The sequence below is a fragment of the Orycteropus afer genome, unplaced genomic scaffold, assembly GCF_000298275.1.
Source record: "Orycteropus afer afer isolate SDZICR_OR568_19922 unplaced genomic scaffold, OryAfe1.0 scaffold00020, whole genome shotgun sequence".
In the NCBI taxonomy this organism is placed as follows: Eukaryota; Metazoa; Chordata; class Mammalia; order Tubulidentata; family Orycteropodidae; genus Orycteropus; species Orycteropus afer.
The window spans coordinates 15,091,197-15,109,939 of NW_006921607.1; the positions used below are offsets into that span (position 1 = coordinate 15,091,197).

At 45.9% G+C, this 18,743-nt stretch overlaps 1 protein-coding gene across 1 annotated transcript in view; it reads right to left on the reverse strand.

Moving 5' to 3' along the window:
* KIAA1755 (KIAA1755 ortholog) overlaps positions 1-18,743 on the reverse strand; it is a 57,660-nt gene that overhangs the window by 29,121 nt on the left and 9,796 nt on the right. The window contains 5 exon segments of the mRNA XM_007934746.1: positions 2,256-2,271; positions 2,610-2,733; positions 8,417-8,614; positions 9,093-10,413; positions 17,578-17,775. Of these exon segments, the coding sequence (XP_007932937.1) occupies positions 2,256-2,271; positions 2,610-2,733; positions 8,417-8,614; positions 9,093-10,413; positions 17,578-17,775 (1,857 nt within the window).

Consider the following 18,743-nt stretch of genomic DNA (forward strand, 5'->3'; position numbering starts at 1 on the left):
TGCAGCAAGACATCAACAGGGAACTTCCAGAAATGCAAGCTGGATTCAGAAGAGGATGTGGAATGAGGGATATCATTGCTGATGTCAGATGGATCTTGGCTGAGAGCAAAGAACACCAGAAAGATGTTTCCTTGTGTTTTATTGACTATGCAAAGACATTTGACTTTGTGGATCATAACCAATTATGGACAACATTGAGAAGAATGGGAACTTTAGAATTGTGCTTATGAGGAACTTGTACATAGACCAGGAGGCTGTTGTTCGAACAGAACAAGGGGATAGTTCATGGTTTAAAATCAGGAAGGGAGTGCATCAAGGTTGTATCCTTTCACCATACTTACTCAATCCGTATGCTGAGTAAATAATCTGAGAAGCTGGACTATATGATGAAGAACATGGCATTAGAATTGGAGGAAGACTCATTAATAGCCTGTGATATGCAGATGACACAACTTTGCTTGCTGAAAGTGAAGATGACTTGAAACACTTACTGATGGAGATTAAAGACTACAGTCTTCAGTATGGATTACATCTAAACATAAAGAAAATGAAAATCCTCACAACTGGTACAATAAGCAACATCACAATAAATGGAGAAAAGATTGAAGTTGTCAAGGATTTCATATTACTTGGTTCCACAATCAACACCAATGCAAGCAGCAGTCAAGACATCAAAAGACATATTGCACTGGGCAAATCTGCTGTAAAAGACCTCTTTCAAGTGCTGAAGAGCAAAGATGTCTCTTTGAAGACTAAGGTGTGCCTAACCCTTGCTATTTTCAATCGCTTCATATGCATGTGAGAGCTGGGCAATGAATAAGGAAGACTGAAGCAGAGTTGATGCTTTTGAGTTGTGGTGTTGGTGAAGAATATTGAAAGTACATGGACTGCCAAAAGAACTAACAAGTCTGTCCTGGAGGAAGTGCATCCAGAATGCTCCTTGCAAGCAAGAATGGCCAGACTTCGTTTCACCTACTTTGGTCATTTTGTCAGAAGGGACCTGTCCCTGGAGAAGGATATCATGCTTGTGAAGAGGAGGGTCAATGAGAAAGGAGAAGGCCTTCAACAAGATGGATTGACACAGTGGTTGTGGCGATGGGCTCAGGTATAGCAAGGATCGTGAGCCTGGCATAGGACCAGGCAGTGTTTCATTCTGTTGCACACACGGTCACTAGGAGTCCAGCAGACTCCACAGCACCCAGCAACAACAGCAACAACAATGACAACAGTCTATTCAGATGCAGACCCTCAGATCTTTTCCCCCACAGAACTGCAGACCTTTTGGTTAGCAGCTGAGCACTTAACCATTGCATCTCCAGAGCTCTTTAAGTCAGAGGTACAGGATGCAAACTTCCTTACCAGCTAAGACATTGTGCGTTGGAATTTCTGTGACTTACAACCAAAACACCCTCCCTGCAGCCAAAACACCTCAGCCACAGTGCACTGAGCTCACGGGTCATTTTTAGTGCTTACCTTAAGATATCTCAAATTGGCCTAGTTACTGCTGTTGTTGATTTGAGCAAACTATGTCATCTCTCTGAGAGTCTATTTCTGCATTTGTAATATAGGGATGATAAGACTAATGTGGGCCCTCCTATCAGCAGGTTCCACATCCAAGGATCCAACCAACCACAGATGGAAAATATAGGAGGAGGAAGCAATTAAGTGGTCCAAGCAATCCCAAAAAGGCTAAGAGGGAGTGTAAAGTGCTATTTGCATAGCATTTCTGTTATATTATTATAAGTCATCTAGAGATGATTTAAACTATATGGAGGACATTTGTAGGTTATATGCAAATACTACACCATTTTATATAAACCAAAAACCAAACCAAACTCACTGCCATGGAGTTGGATCCAACTCATAGTGACCCCTCCTTGTGCCCCTTGGAGGCAGTATTACTATGGAAGTAGATTGTCCAACCTTCCTTCCGAGGAGTGGCCAGTGGGTTTGAACCACCAGCCTTCTGGTTAGCAGTCAGTTGCCTTAGGCACTATGCCACAGGCTTGGAAATTCTATGGGGCAGCTCTACTCTGTCCTGTAAAGTCTTTATGAGAATAGACTCAACAGCAATAGTTTTGTTTTTTTCTTGGTGGGGGCGTAATCTTTTCAGAAGCAGATTGCCACATCTTTCTCGGGTCAAACAAACACCAGCCTTTCAGTTAGCAGTTGAATGCGAACCACAAAGCCACCAGGGTTTCTTCAGAAACTTGTGACCAGTGCAAATTCCCAGGCCCTTGGGCTCCACCCCAGACCAACCCGTCAGAGAGCCTGGGGATGGGGTACAGCCCTCAGTGTCAACAGCCCCAGGTGATTCTGAGGCTCAAGTTTCCCAGCCACGGATTCACAGCATTCCTCTGTTTTCTTTCCCACACTAACGTGCACCAGAACAATGCTTGTTCTCAGTTTGTGTCCTGTTCCCTGGGCCTCCCTGAGGCCAGGGACTGAGTCTGTCTCTTTTCACCACTGTGTCCTCAGGCACCTGGCCTGGGGTTGGCTCTGTGAAGAGACAGAACTGTCCGGTGTTTCTCCACTTGGCTTCTGGTCCAGGGCTCTGGGCCAACAGGGTGAGGTGGGGATGGAGTGGCTAGGGTGACCCAGCCCCTTACCTGGGGATGGTACACAGGTAGGAGAGCAACTTGGTGACTTCTGAAACCGAGCACCATGGCGCGTCCCAAGATCCCTCCTTGGCTGACACCAGAAGCAGTGGCCGCCCTGCCCTGTCCCGACCACCTGGAGGAGAGAGGACACACAGCACAATTGGGATGCTAGTGGATTCTTTATGTGAACCTGCTCTGTGGGTCCCAGGTCCTTGCTCATCTTGGTCCCTTTGTCTCTCTCCTCTTGTGAACTCGTAACTCATTCATCCTTGAAGACTCAGGTCAAAGACACTTCCTCAGAGAAGTCTTCCCTGAACCTCTCTCTCTCCTCCATGCAGAGGTAGCTAGCCTCACCTTCCTCTGGACTCCCTCTGTACTAGGCACCCTGAGAGGCAGACCTCATGGAATGATTTTCAGGGTCACAGACAAGGGTTCGAGTCCCAGGTCTGCACTGACTCGCTGTGTGTCCTTGGGCAAGTCAGTGCATCGATGAGCCTTGTTTTCCTCATCTGTCTAATGGGGTGAATAAAAGTCCTGCATTTATTAGGTTACTTCGAGGATTAAATGAGACAACTCCTGAGAGACACTTAAAATACAGCAAGGACTCAACAAACTGAAGTTGTTATCATCATGTCTGTCCCCAGACCAGGGCGTGGATGTATGCGGCCCCATGAACCCAGCTCACTACTTACTCCGCAGCTCACTGTTTAGTCTTTCAGCTGTGGATTCTCCACAGGCTGTTTCCTGTTCCCAGAAATCTAGGCTAGTTGCCCCACACTCCCCATGGGGGTCAAAGGGCTGAGGCCCAAGGAGTCAGCACAGCCTGGCTGCCTTGGTGGGGAGGGGGCATCATCAGAGGGGAAAGAGGCCCAAGCCTCCTCCAGAAATGGACCTGTCCTGCATCCCGGGCTTGGAGTCACCCACAGAGCCACCTCCCTCGGGGCTGCCCTGCAACGACCACCACCCCACCCCCACTAGGCATAACCCTGTAAAGTGCACAAGGCCCTTTACAGCCCAGGAAACCTTAGACAAGGCCAAGAAGTCATCACAAGCATGGCTTACAAGGGGCCAAGCCACCTGGCACATTCTTTCTCTCATATATGTTTGAAAATTTGACTCATAGTGACCCCCACTGGGTTTCCAAGGTGGTAAATCTTTACGGAAGTAGATTGCCCCATCTTCCTTCTGCAAAGTGGCTGGTGGGTTTGAACGACCAACTTTCTGGTCAGCAGGCAAATGCCTTAGGCACTGCACCACCACAGCTCCTTTATGTCTCTCTCTCTATTACGTATGGAGAGAGAGAGAGGACCCATGGTGGCCTAGTAGTTAAGCACTCAGCTGCTAACCAAAAGTTTAGCAAATTCACCCAGCAGCTTCATGGGAGAAAGACCTGGTGGTGCTCTGCCCCTATAATGATGACAACCTAGAAAACCTTATGGGACATGGAGTCATTATGCGTCAAAATTGACTCATTAGCACCTAGCAACAACCACAAGAAACCTGATGACTGTAGCTCAATCACAGCTCCCGTGATGGTATTCCCCTGCTCAATAACCTTCTGTGGCTCCCCATGGCCTGTAGGAGGAAGCTCAACTTCTTGACCTGTCACTGAAGTCTCCCTCGGGTTTTCATACTCTTCTATCCTCATTTCCTATTTGACACTTATGGCCCAGCCATACGGTCATTGTCTAAACAAGCCTGACCCTCTCCCACCACCCCACCTTTGTTCATGCTATCCCTTCTCTCCTACTAAATCTAGTGAAAGTCTCCTCATCTTTTGCCACCTCCTCCAGGAAGACATCCTCGCTGCCCTTTTTAGAAGATCCTCTCCCAGGGCAAACAGAGGTCTCCATTAGATCCTGCAAGACTGAGAGCTCTAACTGTGTATACTCATGCAAATTGTTGAGCCCAGCACTCAGCACTGGCATAGGTAATCAGTGTCTGCGACTGATTGACAAGTGGATGGATGGCTACAGCCGTACCTCCAAACTCTCAGTGTGCCTGGGCATCTTGCTAGAGCGTAGACTCTGATTCAGGAGTCCTCGTAAGCACCAAGGTGATGCCAATGCCGTCGGTCCCTGGACCACACTTTGAGTAACACAGACTTCAATCTCAGACCATTCCTATTGGACAGAGTAAGCAGTGCACGTGTCTGAGTCACCATCAAACTCTGCCTGGCACTGGGCTCTGTTGGCTGGGCACATGAATGCTGGTTGAGTCCACTAGGGTGACCAGCAACTGTCTACCTGATTTGCCATCAGTTGGGTCATCCATCTGCCCCAAATGCCACTGTCATCCAATAGCTGGTGTCAGAAATGCCATCATTAGCACTTCAGGCCCCTGGCTTGAAGCTGTGCTATTCAAACTGGTCTATGAGTCTCAGAAGAAAGTGGGGACAGCAAGTTGGAAGGTGGTGAGTAGGGGGCACCCAAAACCACAGAAAAAACTTATTGCCCCTTCCTGTGACATTAGATTCACTCCCATTGAGGGGATGACAAGTCACTTAATTGGCAAAGAAATTAAAGAACTTTCACATTGAAACAAGTGTGAATATATTCCTAAGTAAAATACAAAATGCTCTGGTGGTGTAGTGTCTAAGGCACTTGACTGCTAACCAGAAGGCTGGCGGTTCAAACCTACCAGCCACTCCTCAGAAGGAAGGTTGGGTAATCTACGTCTGTAGTGATAACTCCTCAGAAATCCAAGGAGGGGTCGCTATGAGTCGGATCCAACTCCACGGCAGTACGTTTGTTTGTTTGTTTTGTTTGTATAGAAATCTTAAAGTAAAAAAAAAATATTTCAAAAGTATGACATGGAGCAACTGAGAGCCTCGGGAGGGGAGGTGTCTCAGCCCTTAGGGCCTGATTCATTCTCTCCTGGGTGTGGGGTTTGCAGTGAAGTCTCAGAAGCCCTCTCTGAAGGCTTCTATACCTGTGGCTGGCAGAGTCATGGCCCCAAACATGTCCACACCATAATCCCCAGAACTCATGACCATGTTACCTTATACAGCACAAGGGAACTTGTAGATATGATTAAGGGTCAGACCTTGAGATGGGGAGATTCTCCTGGATTACCCAGGTGGGCTCAATCTGATCACATTAATCCTTAATAAACAACCAAAAAAAAACCCAGTTGCCATCTAATCAAGTGGCTTCTGACTCTCAGTGACCCCCTGAACAGAGAACATTTCCAGGCTTTGGCATGTCAGAGAAAGATGTCAAGATGGAAGATCAGAGAGAGGTAACCCTGAAGATGGAGAAAGAGCCCACAAGCCATGGATGCAGGTGGCCACTGTTGTTGGCACCGTCAAGTCGGTGACGCTATCACAACAGAAAGAAACACTGCCCGGTCCTGAGCCACCCTCAAAATCTTGGCTATACTTGAGTCTATCATTGCGACGCCTGCATCACCCATCTCGTTGAGGTTGAGGGTCTTCCCCTTCTTCACTGACTCTCCACTTACCAAGCATGACATCCTTCTCCAGGGAATAATGGTCCCTTCTGACAACATGGCCAAAGCAGGTGAGATGAAGTCTGGCCATTCTCGCTTCCAAGGAGCATTCTGGCTGCACTTCCTCCAGGGCAGATTTGCTCCTTCCTCTGGCAGGCCATGGTACTCAGAGTATTCTTCGTCAACACAACTCAGAAGCATCAACACTTCTTCAATCTTCCTTATTCATCGTCCAGCTTTCACATGCATAGGAGGCAATTGAAAATACAATGGCTCGGATTAGGCACACCTGAGTCTTCAAAGTGACATCTTTGGCTTTCAACACTTTAAAGAGTTCTTTGGCAGCAGATTTGCTCAGTGCAATGTGACGTCTGATTTCTTGACTGCTGCTTCCATGGATGTTGATTGTGGATCCAAGTAATATGAAATCCTTGAGAACTTCAATCTTTTCTCCATTTATTGTGATGCTGCTAATTGGTCCAGTTGTGAGGATTTTCATTTTCTCTATGTTGAGGTATAATCCATACTGAAGACTGTAGTCTTCATCAGTAAGTGTTTCAAGTCATCTTCACTTTCAGCAAGCAAGGTTGTGCCATCTGCTTGTTGCAGGTTGTTAATGAGTCTTCCTCCAATCCTGATGCCACGTTCTTCTTCATATAGTCTGATTTCTCAGAATATTTGCTCAGTATACAGATTGAATAAATATGGGGAAAGGGTACAACCTTGATGCACACCTTTCCTGATTTTAAACCATGCAGTATCCCCTTGTTCTGTTCAAACGACAGCCTCCTGGTCTATGTATAGGTTCCTCATGAGCAGTTAAGTGTTCTGGAATTCCCATTCTTCTCAATGTTACCCATAATTTGTTATGATCCACACAGTCAAATGCCTTTGCATAGTCAATAAAACACAGGTAAATATCTTTCTGGTATTCTTTGCTTTCAGGTAAGATCCATCTGACATCAACAATGATATCCTTCATCCCACATCCTCTTCTGAATCTAGTTTGCATTTCTGGAAGTTCCCTGTCAATATATTGCTACAACCATTTATAAATTATCTTCAGCAAAATTTTACTTACATGTGATATTAACGATGCTGGTTGATAATTTCCACAATCAGTGGATCACCTTTCTGTGGAATGGGTACAAATATGGATCTCTTTCAGTCAGTTGGCCAGGTAGCTGTCTTCCAAATTTCTTGGCATAGCTGAATGGGTGCCTCCAGTGCGGCATCCGTTTGTTGAAACATCTCAGTGGGTATTCTGTCAATTCCTGGAGATTGTTTTTGCCAATTCTTTCAGTGCAGCTGTGACTTCTTCCTTCAATACCACTCACTCTTGATCATTTGCCACGTCCTGAAATGGATGAACATCGACCAATTCTTTTTGGTACAGTGACTCTGTGTACTCCCTTCCATCTTCTTTTGATGTTTCTTGCATCATTTTGCCCATAGAATCTTACAATATTGCAACTTGAAGCTTTAATTTTTCTTCAGTTCTTTCAGTTTGTGAAATGCGGCGCGTGTCCTTCCCTTTTGGCTTTCTAACTCCAGGTCTTTGCACATTTTATTCTAATTGACTTTGTTTTCTCAAGCTGCCCCACCACATGTCTGTCAGTTTGTTGTGCTGCGGTGGCTGTGTGTTGCTGTAAAGCTGGAAGCTATGCCACCAGTATTTCAAATACCAGGTTTCAGTGACCCTTCCAGACTACGACAGATTCAGAAGAAGGAAGGGGCCATCCACTTCTCAAAGAATTGGCCAGTGAAAACGTTATGAATAGGAGTGAATCACTGTCTCATGTATTACTGAAAAACTTTATGAATAGCCCTGCAAAGGGCTACTACAAACTGGAGAAGGCAGGGAACTGCAGGATCAGCTCTCAGTTAATGGCTGAGGGACAGAGGTATAAAAGCCTGCCTCTGTGCCTTATGGTGTAATTCACACTCCAGAGCTCCCCATGGCCTCAGGCTGAGACCAGATCCCTGCTCACCTCCTTCCCTGCCCCATCCAGCAACCCTCCCTCCTCTCTCCTAAGAGCATACTCTGCAGAAATCACATCCTTAAGCATCCCTGTTGCAGACCCTGCTTCTAGGGAATGTGACCAAGACACACACCTTGGCTACTTCCTTGAACCCTGGATGGATGGATAGATACCTAGAGCTGGCCTTCAGTTAATCCACCTCCTTCATTGGACAGGTGAGGAAACCAAGGCTGAAGGAGGCTTGGTCCAGAACCCAGGCCCCCAGGGCTTTCTCTGCCCCCTCTGCACCCACCAGCATCTAAGGATGCTCAGGAACCCCCGGATTCCCTCTCCCCATCTTAGCCCTCCTGCTCTCCCCCCATCTTCCCCATAACCCCCCAAGACCTGGCAAGCATGCTATCCTGGAGTGGCAGATCTCAACACTCAGAGCCCCAATGCTGGGCTCAGGCCACGGGGAGTCCTCGTCCAGGGTGGGGCCTCTTTCTGGTGGGCCTGCAGAAGCTTCTGAGAATCCAGCCTTTGTGGCCGTCAGTGGGCCTGAGTCAACAGCTGGGCCAGATGTTTTAGTCTGAGTTGTTCCAGCTGGGGAAAAGCAACAACAAAGAAAAGGATGTTAGCAAAAGATGGATTTCCCAAAGGGGAAAATGTTTTCTCTTTTATCCTCTAACGACAATAGTTTACAACTATTGATCTAGGGTGTACAGCCATTGTGCTAAGCTCTTTTCTTCTGGTATCTCTTTGAACCATTGAAGACTGTGAGGGTGGTAAGATCCCTATTTCACAGAGAGAGAAACCTGGACTCAGAGAGGTTAGGTACTCCCCCAAGGTCACACAGCCATGCATGACAAAGGTGGGTTGTGATCTCAGACATTCTTGACAAAATCACAGAGCCTTGCTCAGTTCCAGATCCATAAGACTTCAATTCCCTTAACATGTCCCTCCATGAACTAAACCCCTAAGTGGAGCTGGCCTAGGTAGGTCCCTGCCTGTTGCAACCACCTTGTAAGCAGCTCACGTCCAGCATAGTTTCCTTGCCCAGCCTTGTGAGTGGGTGCCTCACCTTTCCCCAAGGACTTGGCTTGGATGGATTTGGGAGAGTAGAGAGAGCACAGGACTTTCCAAGGCCCATCGTGCTGGAGCGAGGCTTTCTCAGGGGATGCAGGAGATAACTTCTGCCCTTTCAAGAATGAGAACTTGAGTCCAGGACTGGGGGACCCAGAAGATGAGGTGCTTTGGCTAGGGCTGGTCATAGGCTTGGGCAGTCTTCCATCTCCCTGCGTGGTCTTCTCCTTCCTCCTTGTTTCAGGGGAGGGAACAGAAGCTGGGGATAGGCAAGGAGAAGAAGCTTGTCTTGGTCCTGGCCTGACCTGGGACCTATGCTCTGGGTTTCCTCGAGATCTCTGGCTCTTGGAGGCAGCTAGCTCTTCTGAGACACCTGCCTTGAGACTAGAGGCACAGTCCAGTGGGTTCTCCAGGTCACTGAGGTAGGGTTCTTGTGGTGGGTGTTCTGAGTCATGAATGGGTGTTTCATGGTTGACCTTTCGCCTCAAGCCCAAAATGCACCGTTCCTCCTTTGAGCTTGCTGACTTTGCACAAGTCCATTTTTCCAAAGAAGATTCCCCATTGGTCCCTGAGGGTAGCAGCATCCTTTGAGAGGGAGGGATTTCCTTAGTTTGGGATAGCTCCTCCAGTGCCCCATAAGAACACTTGCTGTAAGACCCTCCACTGCTCTCTTGGCAAAAGTCCAGAAGAGCCACATAATCTCCCTCTAAGTCCTGGCTGGCCACATCACCCAACCTGAAGGCCACTTCTGCAGTCCTGGCTTGCTCTACCTTGATGAGTCCAGGATACTTGTTCCCATTAGTCCTGCCCATACCCTTGGCCAAACTCCAGGCTAGAAACTCCTGGCTGCCTGAGGACCTAGCCTGGTGCAGCTTTTGGGGGCCACCCAAATCAAGTGCCTCTAATTGAAGGGATCCCCAGACTGGGGAGAGGACATTTGCTTCTTGTGGTCTGTCATCTACAAACTCTGGGCTGGTTATCTTGGTCCAAGGCATGAGGGAAATCCCATTTTCTGAAGCTACCAGGCAGTTGTGTAGGGGACTTCCTTCAAAGTCATTATTGATGGCCTCCAGCCATTCTTGGGTAAAAAGTATAGGGTAGGATGACTCAGGGATAGGCTTCTTGTCCACTGTGCGGAGGTCCAAGGAGAGGCACTTGACCATGATGCAGACAGACTGCTCCTCCTGGGGCTCAACTTGGAGGTAGAAGTCACCCTGGCGCAATAAGAGGGGATTAAGGGGTGCCAGGTGGACCACGACTTCATTCCGCAGACAGAGTGGCCAGCCCTCATGCAGGAAGAGGCAGTGTGAGTAGGGGGCCTGCAGAGAGAAGGGACTGGCATCAGATAATCTGTCCCTGAAAGACCTCACCCTTCGGTCTGCTTCCTCCCCTCTCCCAAATGGAATCTAGACCAGGACAGGAAGTAAGATGCCAAAAGAGTCACACTCAAGGAGGCCTCTATTCTCAGAGTCCTATAAGCTCTGACCTTGCACTTGCACAACCTGAGAGTGAGGGGCTCTTTATATTTTGCACCCTAAGTGCCTAGCTTGCCTTACCCTGGTCCTGTCCATAACTAATTAGCAAGCTGGCTAGTTAGCAAGCACCTTTTCCATGATGATCTTCTTGCTTGGCTCCTGCTCACTTCTCTTCCACATCTATCCCAAACTTCTCACAACCCAGCTCAAGCCCTATCTTCCCACTTCAGAGTCAGAGGGACATGGATTCAAAGGTCCAAATCACTAATTTGTGCAAATTACTTACCTGCCTTGAACTTCAGTAGGAAACAGATGGGGAGCTCTCTATCAATAAGAGTAATACCCTAGAATATTATGGGGTTGGTATGACAGTTAAATGAGATAACATGCATGTGAAATCCCAATGCAATGCCTGGCATATAGCAGATGTTCAGTAAGAATTCAATAAACCTTGATTCCCTTTCTCTTCAACAACATTTACTCTTTGAATACATGTGGAGAATTTCAGTGTTTTAAAAAAGTCATTTAACTGCTTTTATACCATTCTCTAATTATTAAAGAGAGAGGTTATAATGAAGAAGTAGACACATATAAGAGATCTACATAAATGGAAGAACATATCATGCTCATGGATAGGAAGACTGAACATGTGAAAATGTCAATTCTACCCAAAGCAATCTGTACATTCAAGGCAATCCCTATCCAGATCCCATCAACATTATTTAAGGATATGGAAAAATAAATCACTAACTTTATATGGAAAGGAAAGAGACCTCAGATAAGCAAAGCACTATTGAAGAAGAACAAAGTAGGAGGTCTCATACTGCCAGATCTCAAAACCTACTATACAGCCACAGTAGTCAAAACTTCCTGGTACTGGTATAATGACAGACACATAGACCAATGGAATAGAATTGAGAACCCAGAAATAGATCCATTGACCTTTGGTCAGCTGATCTTTGACAAAGGGCCAAAATCCATTAAATGGGGAAGAGAATGTTTGTTTAATAAATGGTGGTGGCAAAACTGGATATCCATTTGCAGAAGAATGAAACAAGATCTGTACCTCACACCATACACAAAAACTACCTCCCGATGGATCAAAGACTTAAATGTGAAACCTAAAACTATAGAGTTCCTCAAGGAAACACTAGGGACAAATTTAGGGAAGGAAGGTTGGGCAATCCTACTTCCGTAGTGATACTGCCTCGGAAACCCAAGGAGGGGTCGCTATGAGTCGGGGCCAACTCGACGGCACATAACAACAACAACAACAACAACAACAATATATGGCATAAATAGACTATCAAGCATAACCCAAAATGCACAAACAGCAGAAGAGAAACTAGAGGAATGAGGCCTTCTCAAAATTAAATTTTTAAGTGCTTCCAAAGACTTCTCCAAAAGAGTCAAAAGAGAACATACAGATTGGGAAAAAATATACAGCAATGACATATCTGACAAGTGACTTATCTCCAGAATTTATAGAAAACTCCAACACTTGAACAACAAAAAGACAAAGAATCCAATTAAAAAATGAACAGAAGACATGAATAGACACTTCACCAAAGAGGATATCCAGGTGGCCAACAAATATATGAAGAAATGCTCACGATCATTAGCCATTGTTATTGTTATGTGCCATCAAGTCATAGTGACCCCTCTTTGGGTTTCCGAGGTGGTATCTCTACAGAAGTAGATTACTCAGCCTTCCTTCTGGGGAGTGGCTGGTGGGTTTGAACTGCCAGCCTTCTGGTTAACAGTCAAGTGCCTTAGGCACTACACTACCATTAGCCATTGTTGTTGTTGTTGTTGTTATGTTATGTGCTGTGCCATTAGAGAGATGCAAATCCAAACAACAATGAGATACCACCTTGCCCGAGCACTAGTAGCAAAGATAAACAAGACAGAAAAAACAAATGCTGGCCAGGATGTGGAGAGATTGAGACTCCCATATACTGCTGGTGGGACTTTAAAATGATAAAACCACTGTGGAAAGCAGTATGGCAATTTCTTAAAAAGTTGGAATTAGGAATACCATTTGACCCAGCCATTCCATTACTAGGTATATATCTTAAAGAAGTGAGAGCCAGGACAAGAATAGATATATGTATACCCATTTTCATTGCAGCACTGTTTACAATAGCCAAAAGATAGAAACAACCTATATATCCATCAACAGAAGAATGGAGAACCAAACTATGGTACATAAACATGATGGAATACTATGCAACCCTAAAGAATAATGTAGCATCTGCAAAACACCACATAACATGGATGAACTTGGAGGACATTATGCTGAGTGAAATAAGTCGATCACAGAAGGACAATATTGTATTAGTCCATTATTGTAAAATGTCAAGGGAAGGTTTATATATGGTAGGAAATTTTCTTTTTTGGTTACCAGGGGAGGGACGGGAGAAGAGGGAACACTGTTAGATAGGTAGAGACAAGTATTGAAGGGCAGTGTACCAAATGTGAGTGATCAACACGGTGGCACTGAGGAAGAGGAAGACATAGAGTACATGGGAGGTACAGACAACAAAGATGAATCCTTTTGCACATACAGTACTGCTTGTCAGTGAGGGCAAACATGGGTATACGGGTGGATAGATGGGTGGACATGCTGAAGTATTAGGTATGTCTATGCAGGGGGGAGTGTGCCCAAGACAATGTATAGGGTTGGCAGACAATGTTTCTACAAGTGTATTTGTATGTTCTGTAAGAATTCCCAGGTGTATAGTAGAGCTGACAAGGGACAATGTTGTAGTCACTTCTTGGCCACAGCCAGCTACCCAGAGGGAGCAAGTAGTTGGACCTGTGGGCTTGGGACCATAGTCACAGGGGACATCAAGCTCAATTGGCATAAAATACTACACAAAACATTGCTCCACATCCTACTTTGGTGAGTAGCAAGTGGGATCTTAGAAGGTTGCAAGCTGCCATCTAGATGCAACGATGCGTCTCTCTTCATCCAGAACAAAGAAGAATGAAGAAAATCAAAGATGCATGGGAACGATTAGCCCAAGTGACTGGTACACCATGCGATCCTCAGCCTATACAACTATGAGACCAGAAGAACTAGATGGTGCTCAGCTACCACTGTCAACCACTTGGAGGGGGATCTATGTAGGACATCCTAGATAGGGAGGGAGAACAATGTGGACCAAAACTCAAAATTGTTTAAAAAAAAAAAAGGGGGGACCAGGATTGCTGGTCTGATAGAGCTTGATGGAACCAATGAGACTATGGCCCCTAGCTGCCCTTCAGGTCTGGAATTGAACCCACTCCTGTAGCTGCCAGCCAAACAAAAGACAGGCATATGAGCTGAACATTTACATCAGGTAGATACACTCCTTGGAGACATCAATCATGGGATAACAGAAAGGACTGTGTATGCACAGAGAGACAGCTCAGGGGTCAGGAGTGCATGGGAGGGAAGGACACAAGGAAGAGGTAACTATGGGGGAGAAGTGTGAGGGGAGCTGTTACATTGTGGGAAATTGCAGTCAATGTCATGAGACAAAGTATATGTGAGCTGCTGTATGGAAAGTGAATTTGCTCTGTAAACTTTCACCCAAATCACAATATAAATAAATAACTAAAATAAAGATTTTGTAAATATGGTAAGGGTAAAAAAAAAAAAAAGAAGAAGAAGAAGAAGAAGAAACAATACTGAATGAGAAACCAGGAAACCTGGCTCTGCCACTAACTTTCTGGAGAATCTTGAGAAAGTTTCCATTATTCTGAGCCCGAATATTTATCTATCTATTACTCATTGATGGGTAACAACATGGCAGGTGAGGCAGACCTTATTTACTTATTCATTCAAAACAAGAGAAGCTGTCAGCAATTCTCTGCATAGGTGGACACAGCAAGTCATCATCGAGTAGACCTTGACGGGAATGATCCCTGTTAGCGAGTCTTTCCAAAGGGTGTGCAGGACCAGTGTTCTACAGTGACACCATGTGGCAACAACAGAAACAACAACTCCAATGGTACCTGGCTTTGAAAACATAAGTCTGACTTCTGTGGCTTGAAAATGCCCAAACAATCTTGTATAATTTGCATGTGTGTGTGGCAGGTCTTCAGAGAGTGACACTGAACTTCCTGCTAATAAAACAGATGTTTCCTGGAATGATTAATTGCAGAAATAATAGAGACCTTACCAAATTGAAACCTATTCTGATAAATTCCAAAACCAAAACCAAACTCATTGCCCTAGAGTCAACTCCAACTCACAGTGAGCCCCATGGGTTTCCAAGGCTGTAAAATCTTTATGGAAGCAGACTTCCTCATCTTTCTGCCATGGAGTGTCTTGTGGGTTCAAACCACTGATCTTTTTATCAGCAACCAAATGCCTTAACCACAATATCACCAGAGCTCCTTGTTACACTGTAAACTTGACTGCTTCCGAGAATCTTCCTGTCTATAAATGCTCAGGGGTTTGTGAGTTATCTCACCCCTTCATTTAACCCTCAAAGCTTCCCAACTGCTTTCTTTCACCATTTCACAGAACATGACATAACAGCCCAACAGTATTTTGCAAACAGCTGAGCACCAGAGAGACGGCAGTTAGAATCATCTTATTTGACTCTTACAGCAACTCTGTGTGGAGCTTGGGCATTATAATCCTCACTTTACAGGTGGGAGACTGAGACTCAGAGAGGTGAAACAGTTGGCACGTAGTCACACAGCTGCTAAGTGGCAAAGCAGGATTAGTTTTCAGGCCTCCATATTTGGAGTCTAAAAGTCTATTCCAAGTTCCACTAGACTTCATTTGAGAGTGGCTGTCTCTGGGTGCTGGTGGTTAGAAAGACAGACTGAAGCTGGCATGTCCTTATTTCAGAGGGATACAGGAGGAAATGGGATAATAATAGCCTGCAGTTACTGAACACTTACTGCGTACCAGGCTCTGTGCTAAGTTATATACACATTCTTCACTTATCAATGTGGTTAGGTTCCAAAAACCAAGTCAATATGCAAAACTGGAGGATGACCACAAAAGATCATAAAATGGAAGATGATTACATCGTTAGATAACTACTCAATTTTATCATTACATAACTGCCAAGCCACTGAGAGCCATTGTCCAGCCAAGTTGACATATAACCTTAACCATTACAACCAGGATTACTCTCACCTCACACCTTGGCGTTCATTACTGCCAGATGTAAGTCGTTAATGTGCAAATTAGTCAGATCAGTGGATTTTTTTTTTACTATTGTCATAAATGTAAAATATCATTAACGAGACAGTCAAGAAGTGAGGAATAGATGTATATCATTGCTGTAAGGCAAATAATATGCTATTACAATTTCATTTTACACACAAGGAAACTAAAGCTCAGAGGGGTGGCATGGCTTCCCCAAATACAAAGTGACAGAGCCCAGATTTGACCCAGGGCCATACTGCTAATCCCCACTGCACTCCTCCCTGCTTGAAGGTGACACAGACTCACTTATAAGTACAAGGAGAAAAATGAAGAAGTGTATGAGTTGTGAACATTGTCTCTGGGAGAAATGAGGAAGGAGACAGTATGGATGTGGTTTTAATGGTCAAATAAAGGAAGTGAGTGGTTATATAGTTAACCAGCCACTGCCATCAAGTTAATTCTGACTCATAGCAGCTTCCATTGGGTTTCTGAGGCAGTAAATCTTCATGGAAGTAGATTGCCCCATCGTTCTTCCATGGAGTGGCTGGTGGGTTTGAATCACCAACCTTTTGGTTAGCAGTCCCTTGCTTTATGCACTGTGCCACCAGGGCTCCTTGTATAGTTAGCCAAGGAGAAGAAATGAGGATGGGGGAGGAGCTGCACGAAATGTAGAAGGTGGCCACAAATGCTTTAATGGGAAACTTCGTTCTCTCGCATTAACAATTACTGTGTTGTGAGCTATTTCTATGTGCCAGGCACTGTACTAAGCATGTTAAATGAACCTCTGGTTTCCTTCTGGTTGCAACCATCTCTAGGTTGTCTTCTAAGCCTGAACTTTCAGCCACCACATTCATTTTTTTTCTACTGTGCAAGTGACACACATGGTCCCCACCCTCACCTTTTGCTCCTGATGTGCCATGACTCCGACAGGCAGTGAGCAACTCAGGAAAGAGTGGTGGGGCCTAAGAACCTCTTTGTGGCCTCCACCCTCTGACCATAGCAGTGAACACATGACCCAAGCCTGGCCAATCATGGTACCCCGTTCCTCTAACCATAGCGATTGATCCAGGGATGGGCATGTGACTCAACCTGGCCAATCAGGGAACTTCCTGGAGATTTTTCTATCTGTAAGTAAGATGAGGAAGAGTTCATTTTACTCTCTAGGGGTAGTCCAGAGATAATCCCAGAGTGGGCCTTGGTTCCAGCCTTGTGGGAACACCTAGTACATAAGAATGATGCTGGAAGCAGAGAGAACCAGACAAGAGACAGAGTTCTCAAGAGGTTTGGTTTCTGGGTCAACTGGTGCAAGAGGCCTAACGCTCACTGGCCTGGTCTGAGTAAGGATTCTGTCATTTGCAGTGCTGCTTAAACACTTTTCCTTCTGCGTTGCCTCAGGGAGAGGCCTCCCCAAGATCTGTGTTTGAAGGGGAAGACAGGGAGAGACCTGGCGCCTTAGGGGCTCCAGGGCAGCTCCGAACATTCTCAAGCTAGTTCCTTTGGAGCTGCCCTACCTCAGCCAAGGCTGCCTGGTAATGCCCTCAATGCTAGCCCCGGGATAGGTTCGAAATCCCCAAGGATGCCCCTTTTATCCAGGACTTTCTCCCTGCCAGTCATAGTACACACTGATTGACTCTCAGATGTCAGAGATTACAGGCCCAGGTGACCCTCCTGCTCCACTTGGGGGCTGAGGTCTGCCTCAAAGCAAACAATGAAACTAGGACAATGATCCCAATTCTTTTCAGTTCTTTCTCTGAGGCAAGACACACGCCAGCCCCTTCCTTCTCCGCTCACCACCAGCCCCACGGTGCTCTGGGAGAGCTCGTCCCTGGGCCTTGCATCATTCTCTAACTTACACAGGCTGCTTCACGCACTTGCTCACACAGGCGCTTGGCAGGAATCAGGAAATCCAGGAGGAAGTTCAGCCCATCCCCTTGGAAGTCAGAGTCCAGGAGACGGAACACCTGACCCAGGACTGTAGGTGCTGTAGCCTCAAACGGGGGGTACAGACCTGCCAGGGCGTGCTGGATGGCTGTGTCCAGGGATGGGGGGTTCTGTGGGGGACAGGAAAAGAGGATGAAAAGTAATAGTAACAACAACAATACAGGTAGTGTCCACTTCCATTGAAGAGCTAAGGACCCTGCTAACTCTGACCTCTGCTCTTATCTCTCCCCCTTGCTCACCCCCTTCCAGCTACATTGGCCTTCTCTACTGTTGCCTGAATACAGTGGGCATAATCCCACCTCAGGGCCTTTGCACTAGCTATTCCCTCTTTCTGGAATACGCTTCTTACAGGCATCCTCATTCCCTCACTTCCTTCAGGTCTTTGCTCAAATGTCACCTGCTGGTCCCAGGCAGAGTGCAGGAATGGGGAGAGGCATTCAGGTCAGGGTCAGAGGGAAAGGGAGGTTGGTATCCCCAAATTTCACCACCTGGCCAACCTGCAGATCTACAGTTTGAAGCTGAGCCACCAGTGAAGTCTGGCCTAGAAAAACAATCCCCAATTGACATGCAGACGTGTGACTGATCCAACAAGGGGCTGTTGCTTTATACCAGTGAGTTTTGGGGTGGTTTGTTACACAGTCATAACTAACTGACACAAGTCCAGAGTTGCAGACTCATCTATCCAGCTCCCTCCTGGGTGTCTCCCCCAAGCTGTTGCTCAACACGTCAAATCCCACTCTGCATCTTCCCAAACCTCCTCCTCCCCACTTATCCCTACCTCAGTAATGGCATCATATACATAGCTGTATTATAAATGGAGTCTCTATATGGCCATAGGATTAAGAGAATGGAGCCAGACTTCCTGGGTTCAAATTCTGCCTCTGCCACTTACTGGTTGTGTGATCTGGTAAGTTACTTAACTTTCTGTGCCTCAGTTTCTTCATCTGTTAAACTGGACATTATAATCATACCTACCTTAGAGAGTTGAGTGATGTTGCATGAGATAATGCTTACAAGGTGCTCTGCACAGGACTAGCACTTAGTAGGTGCTTGTTAACAATAGCCATCACTGATATTT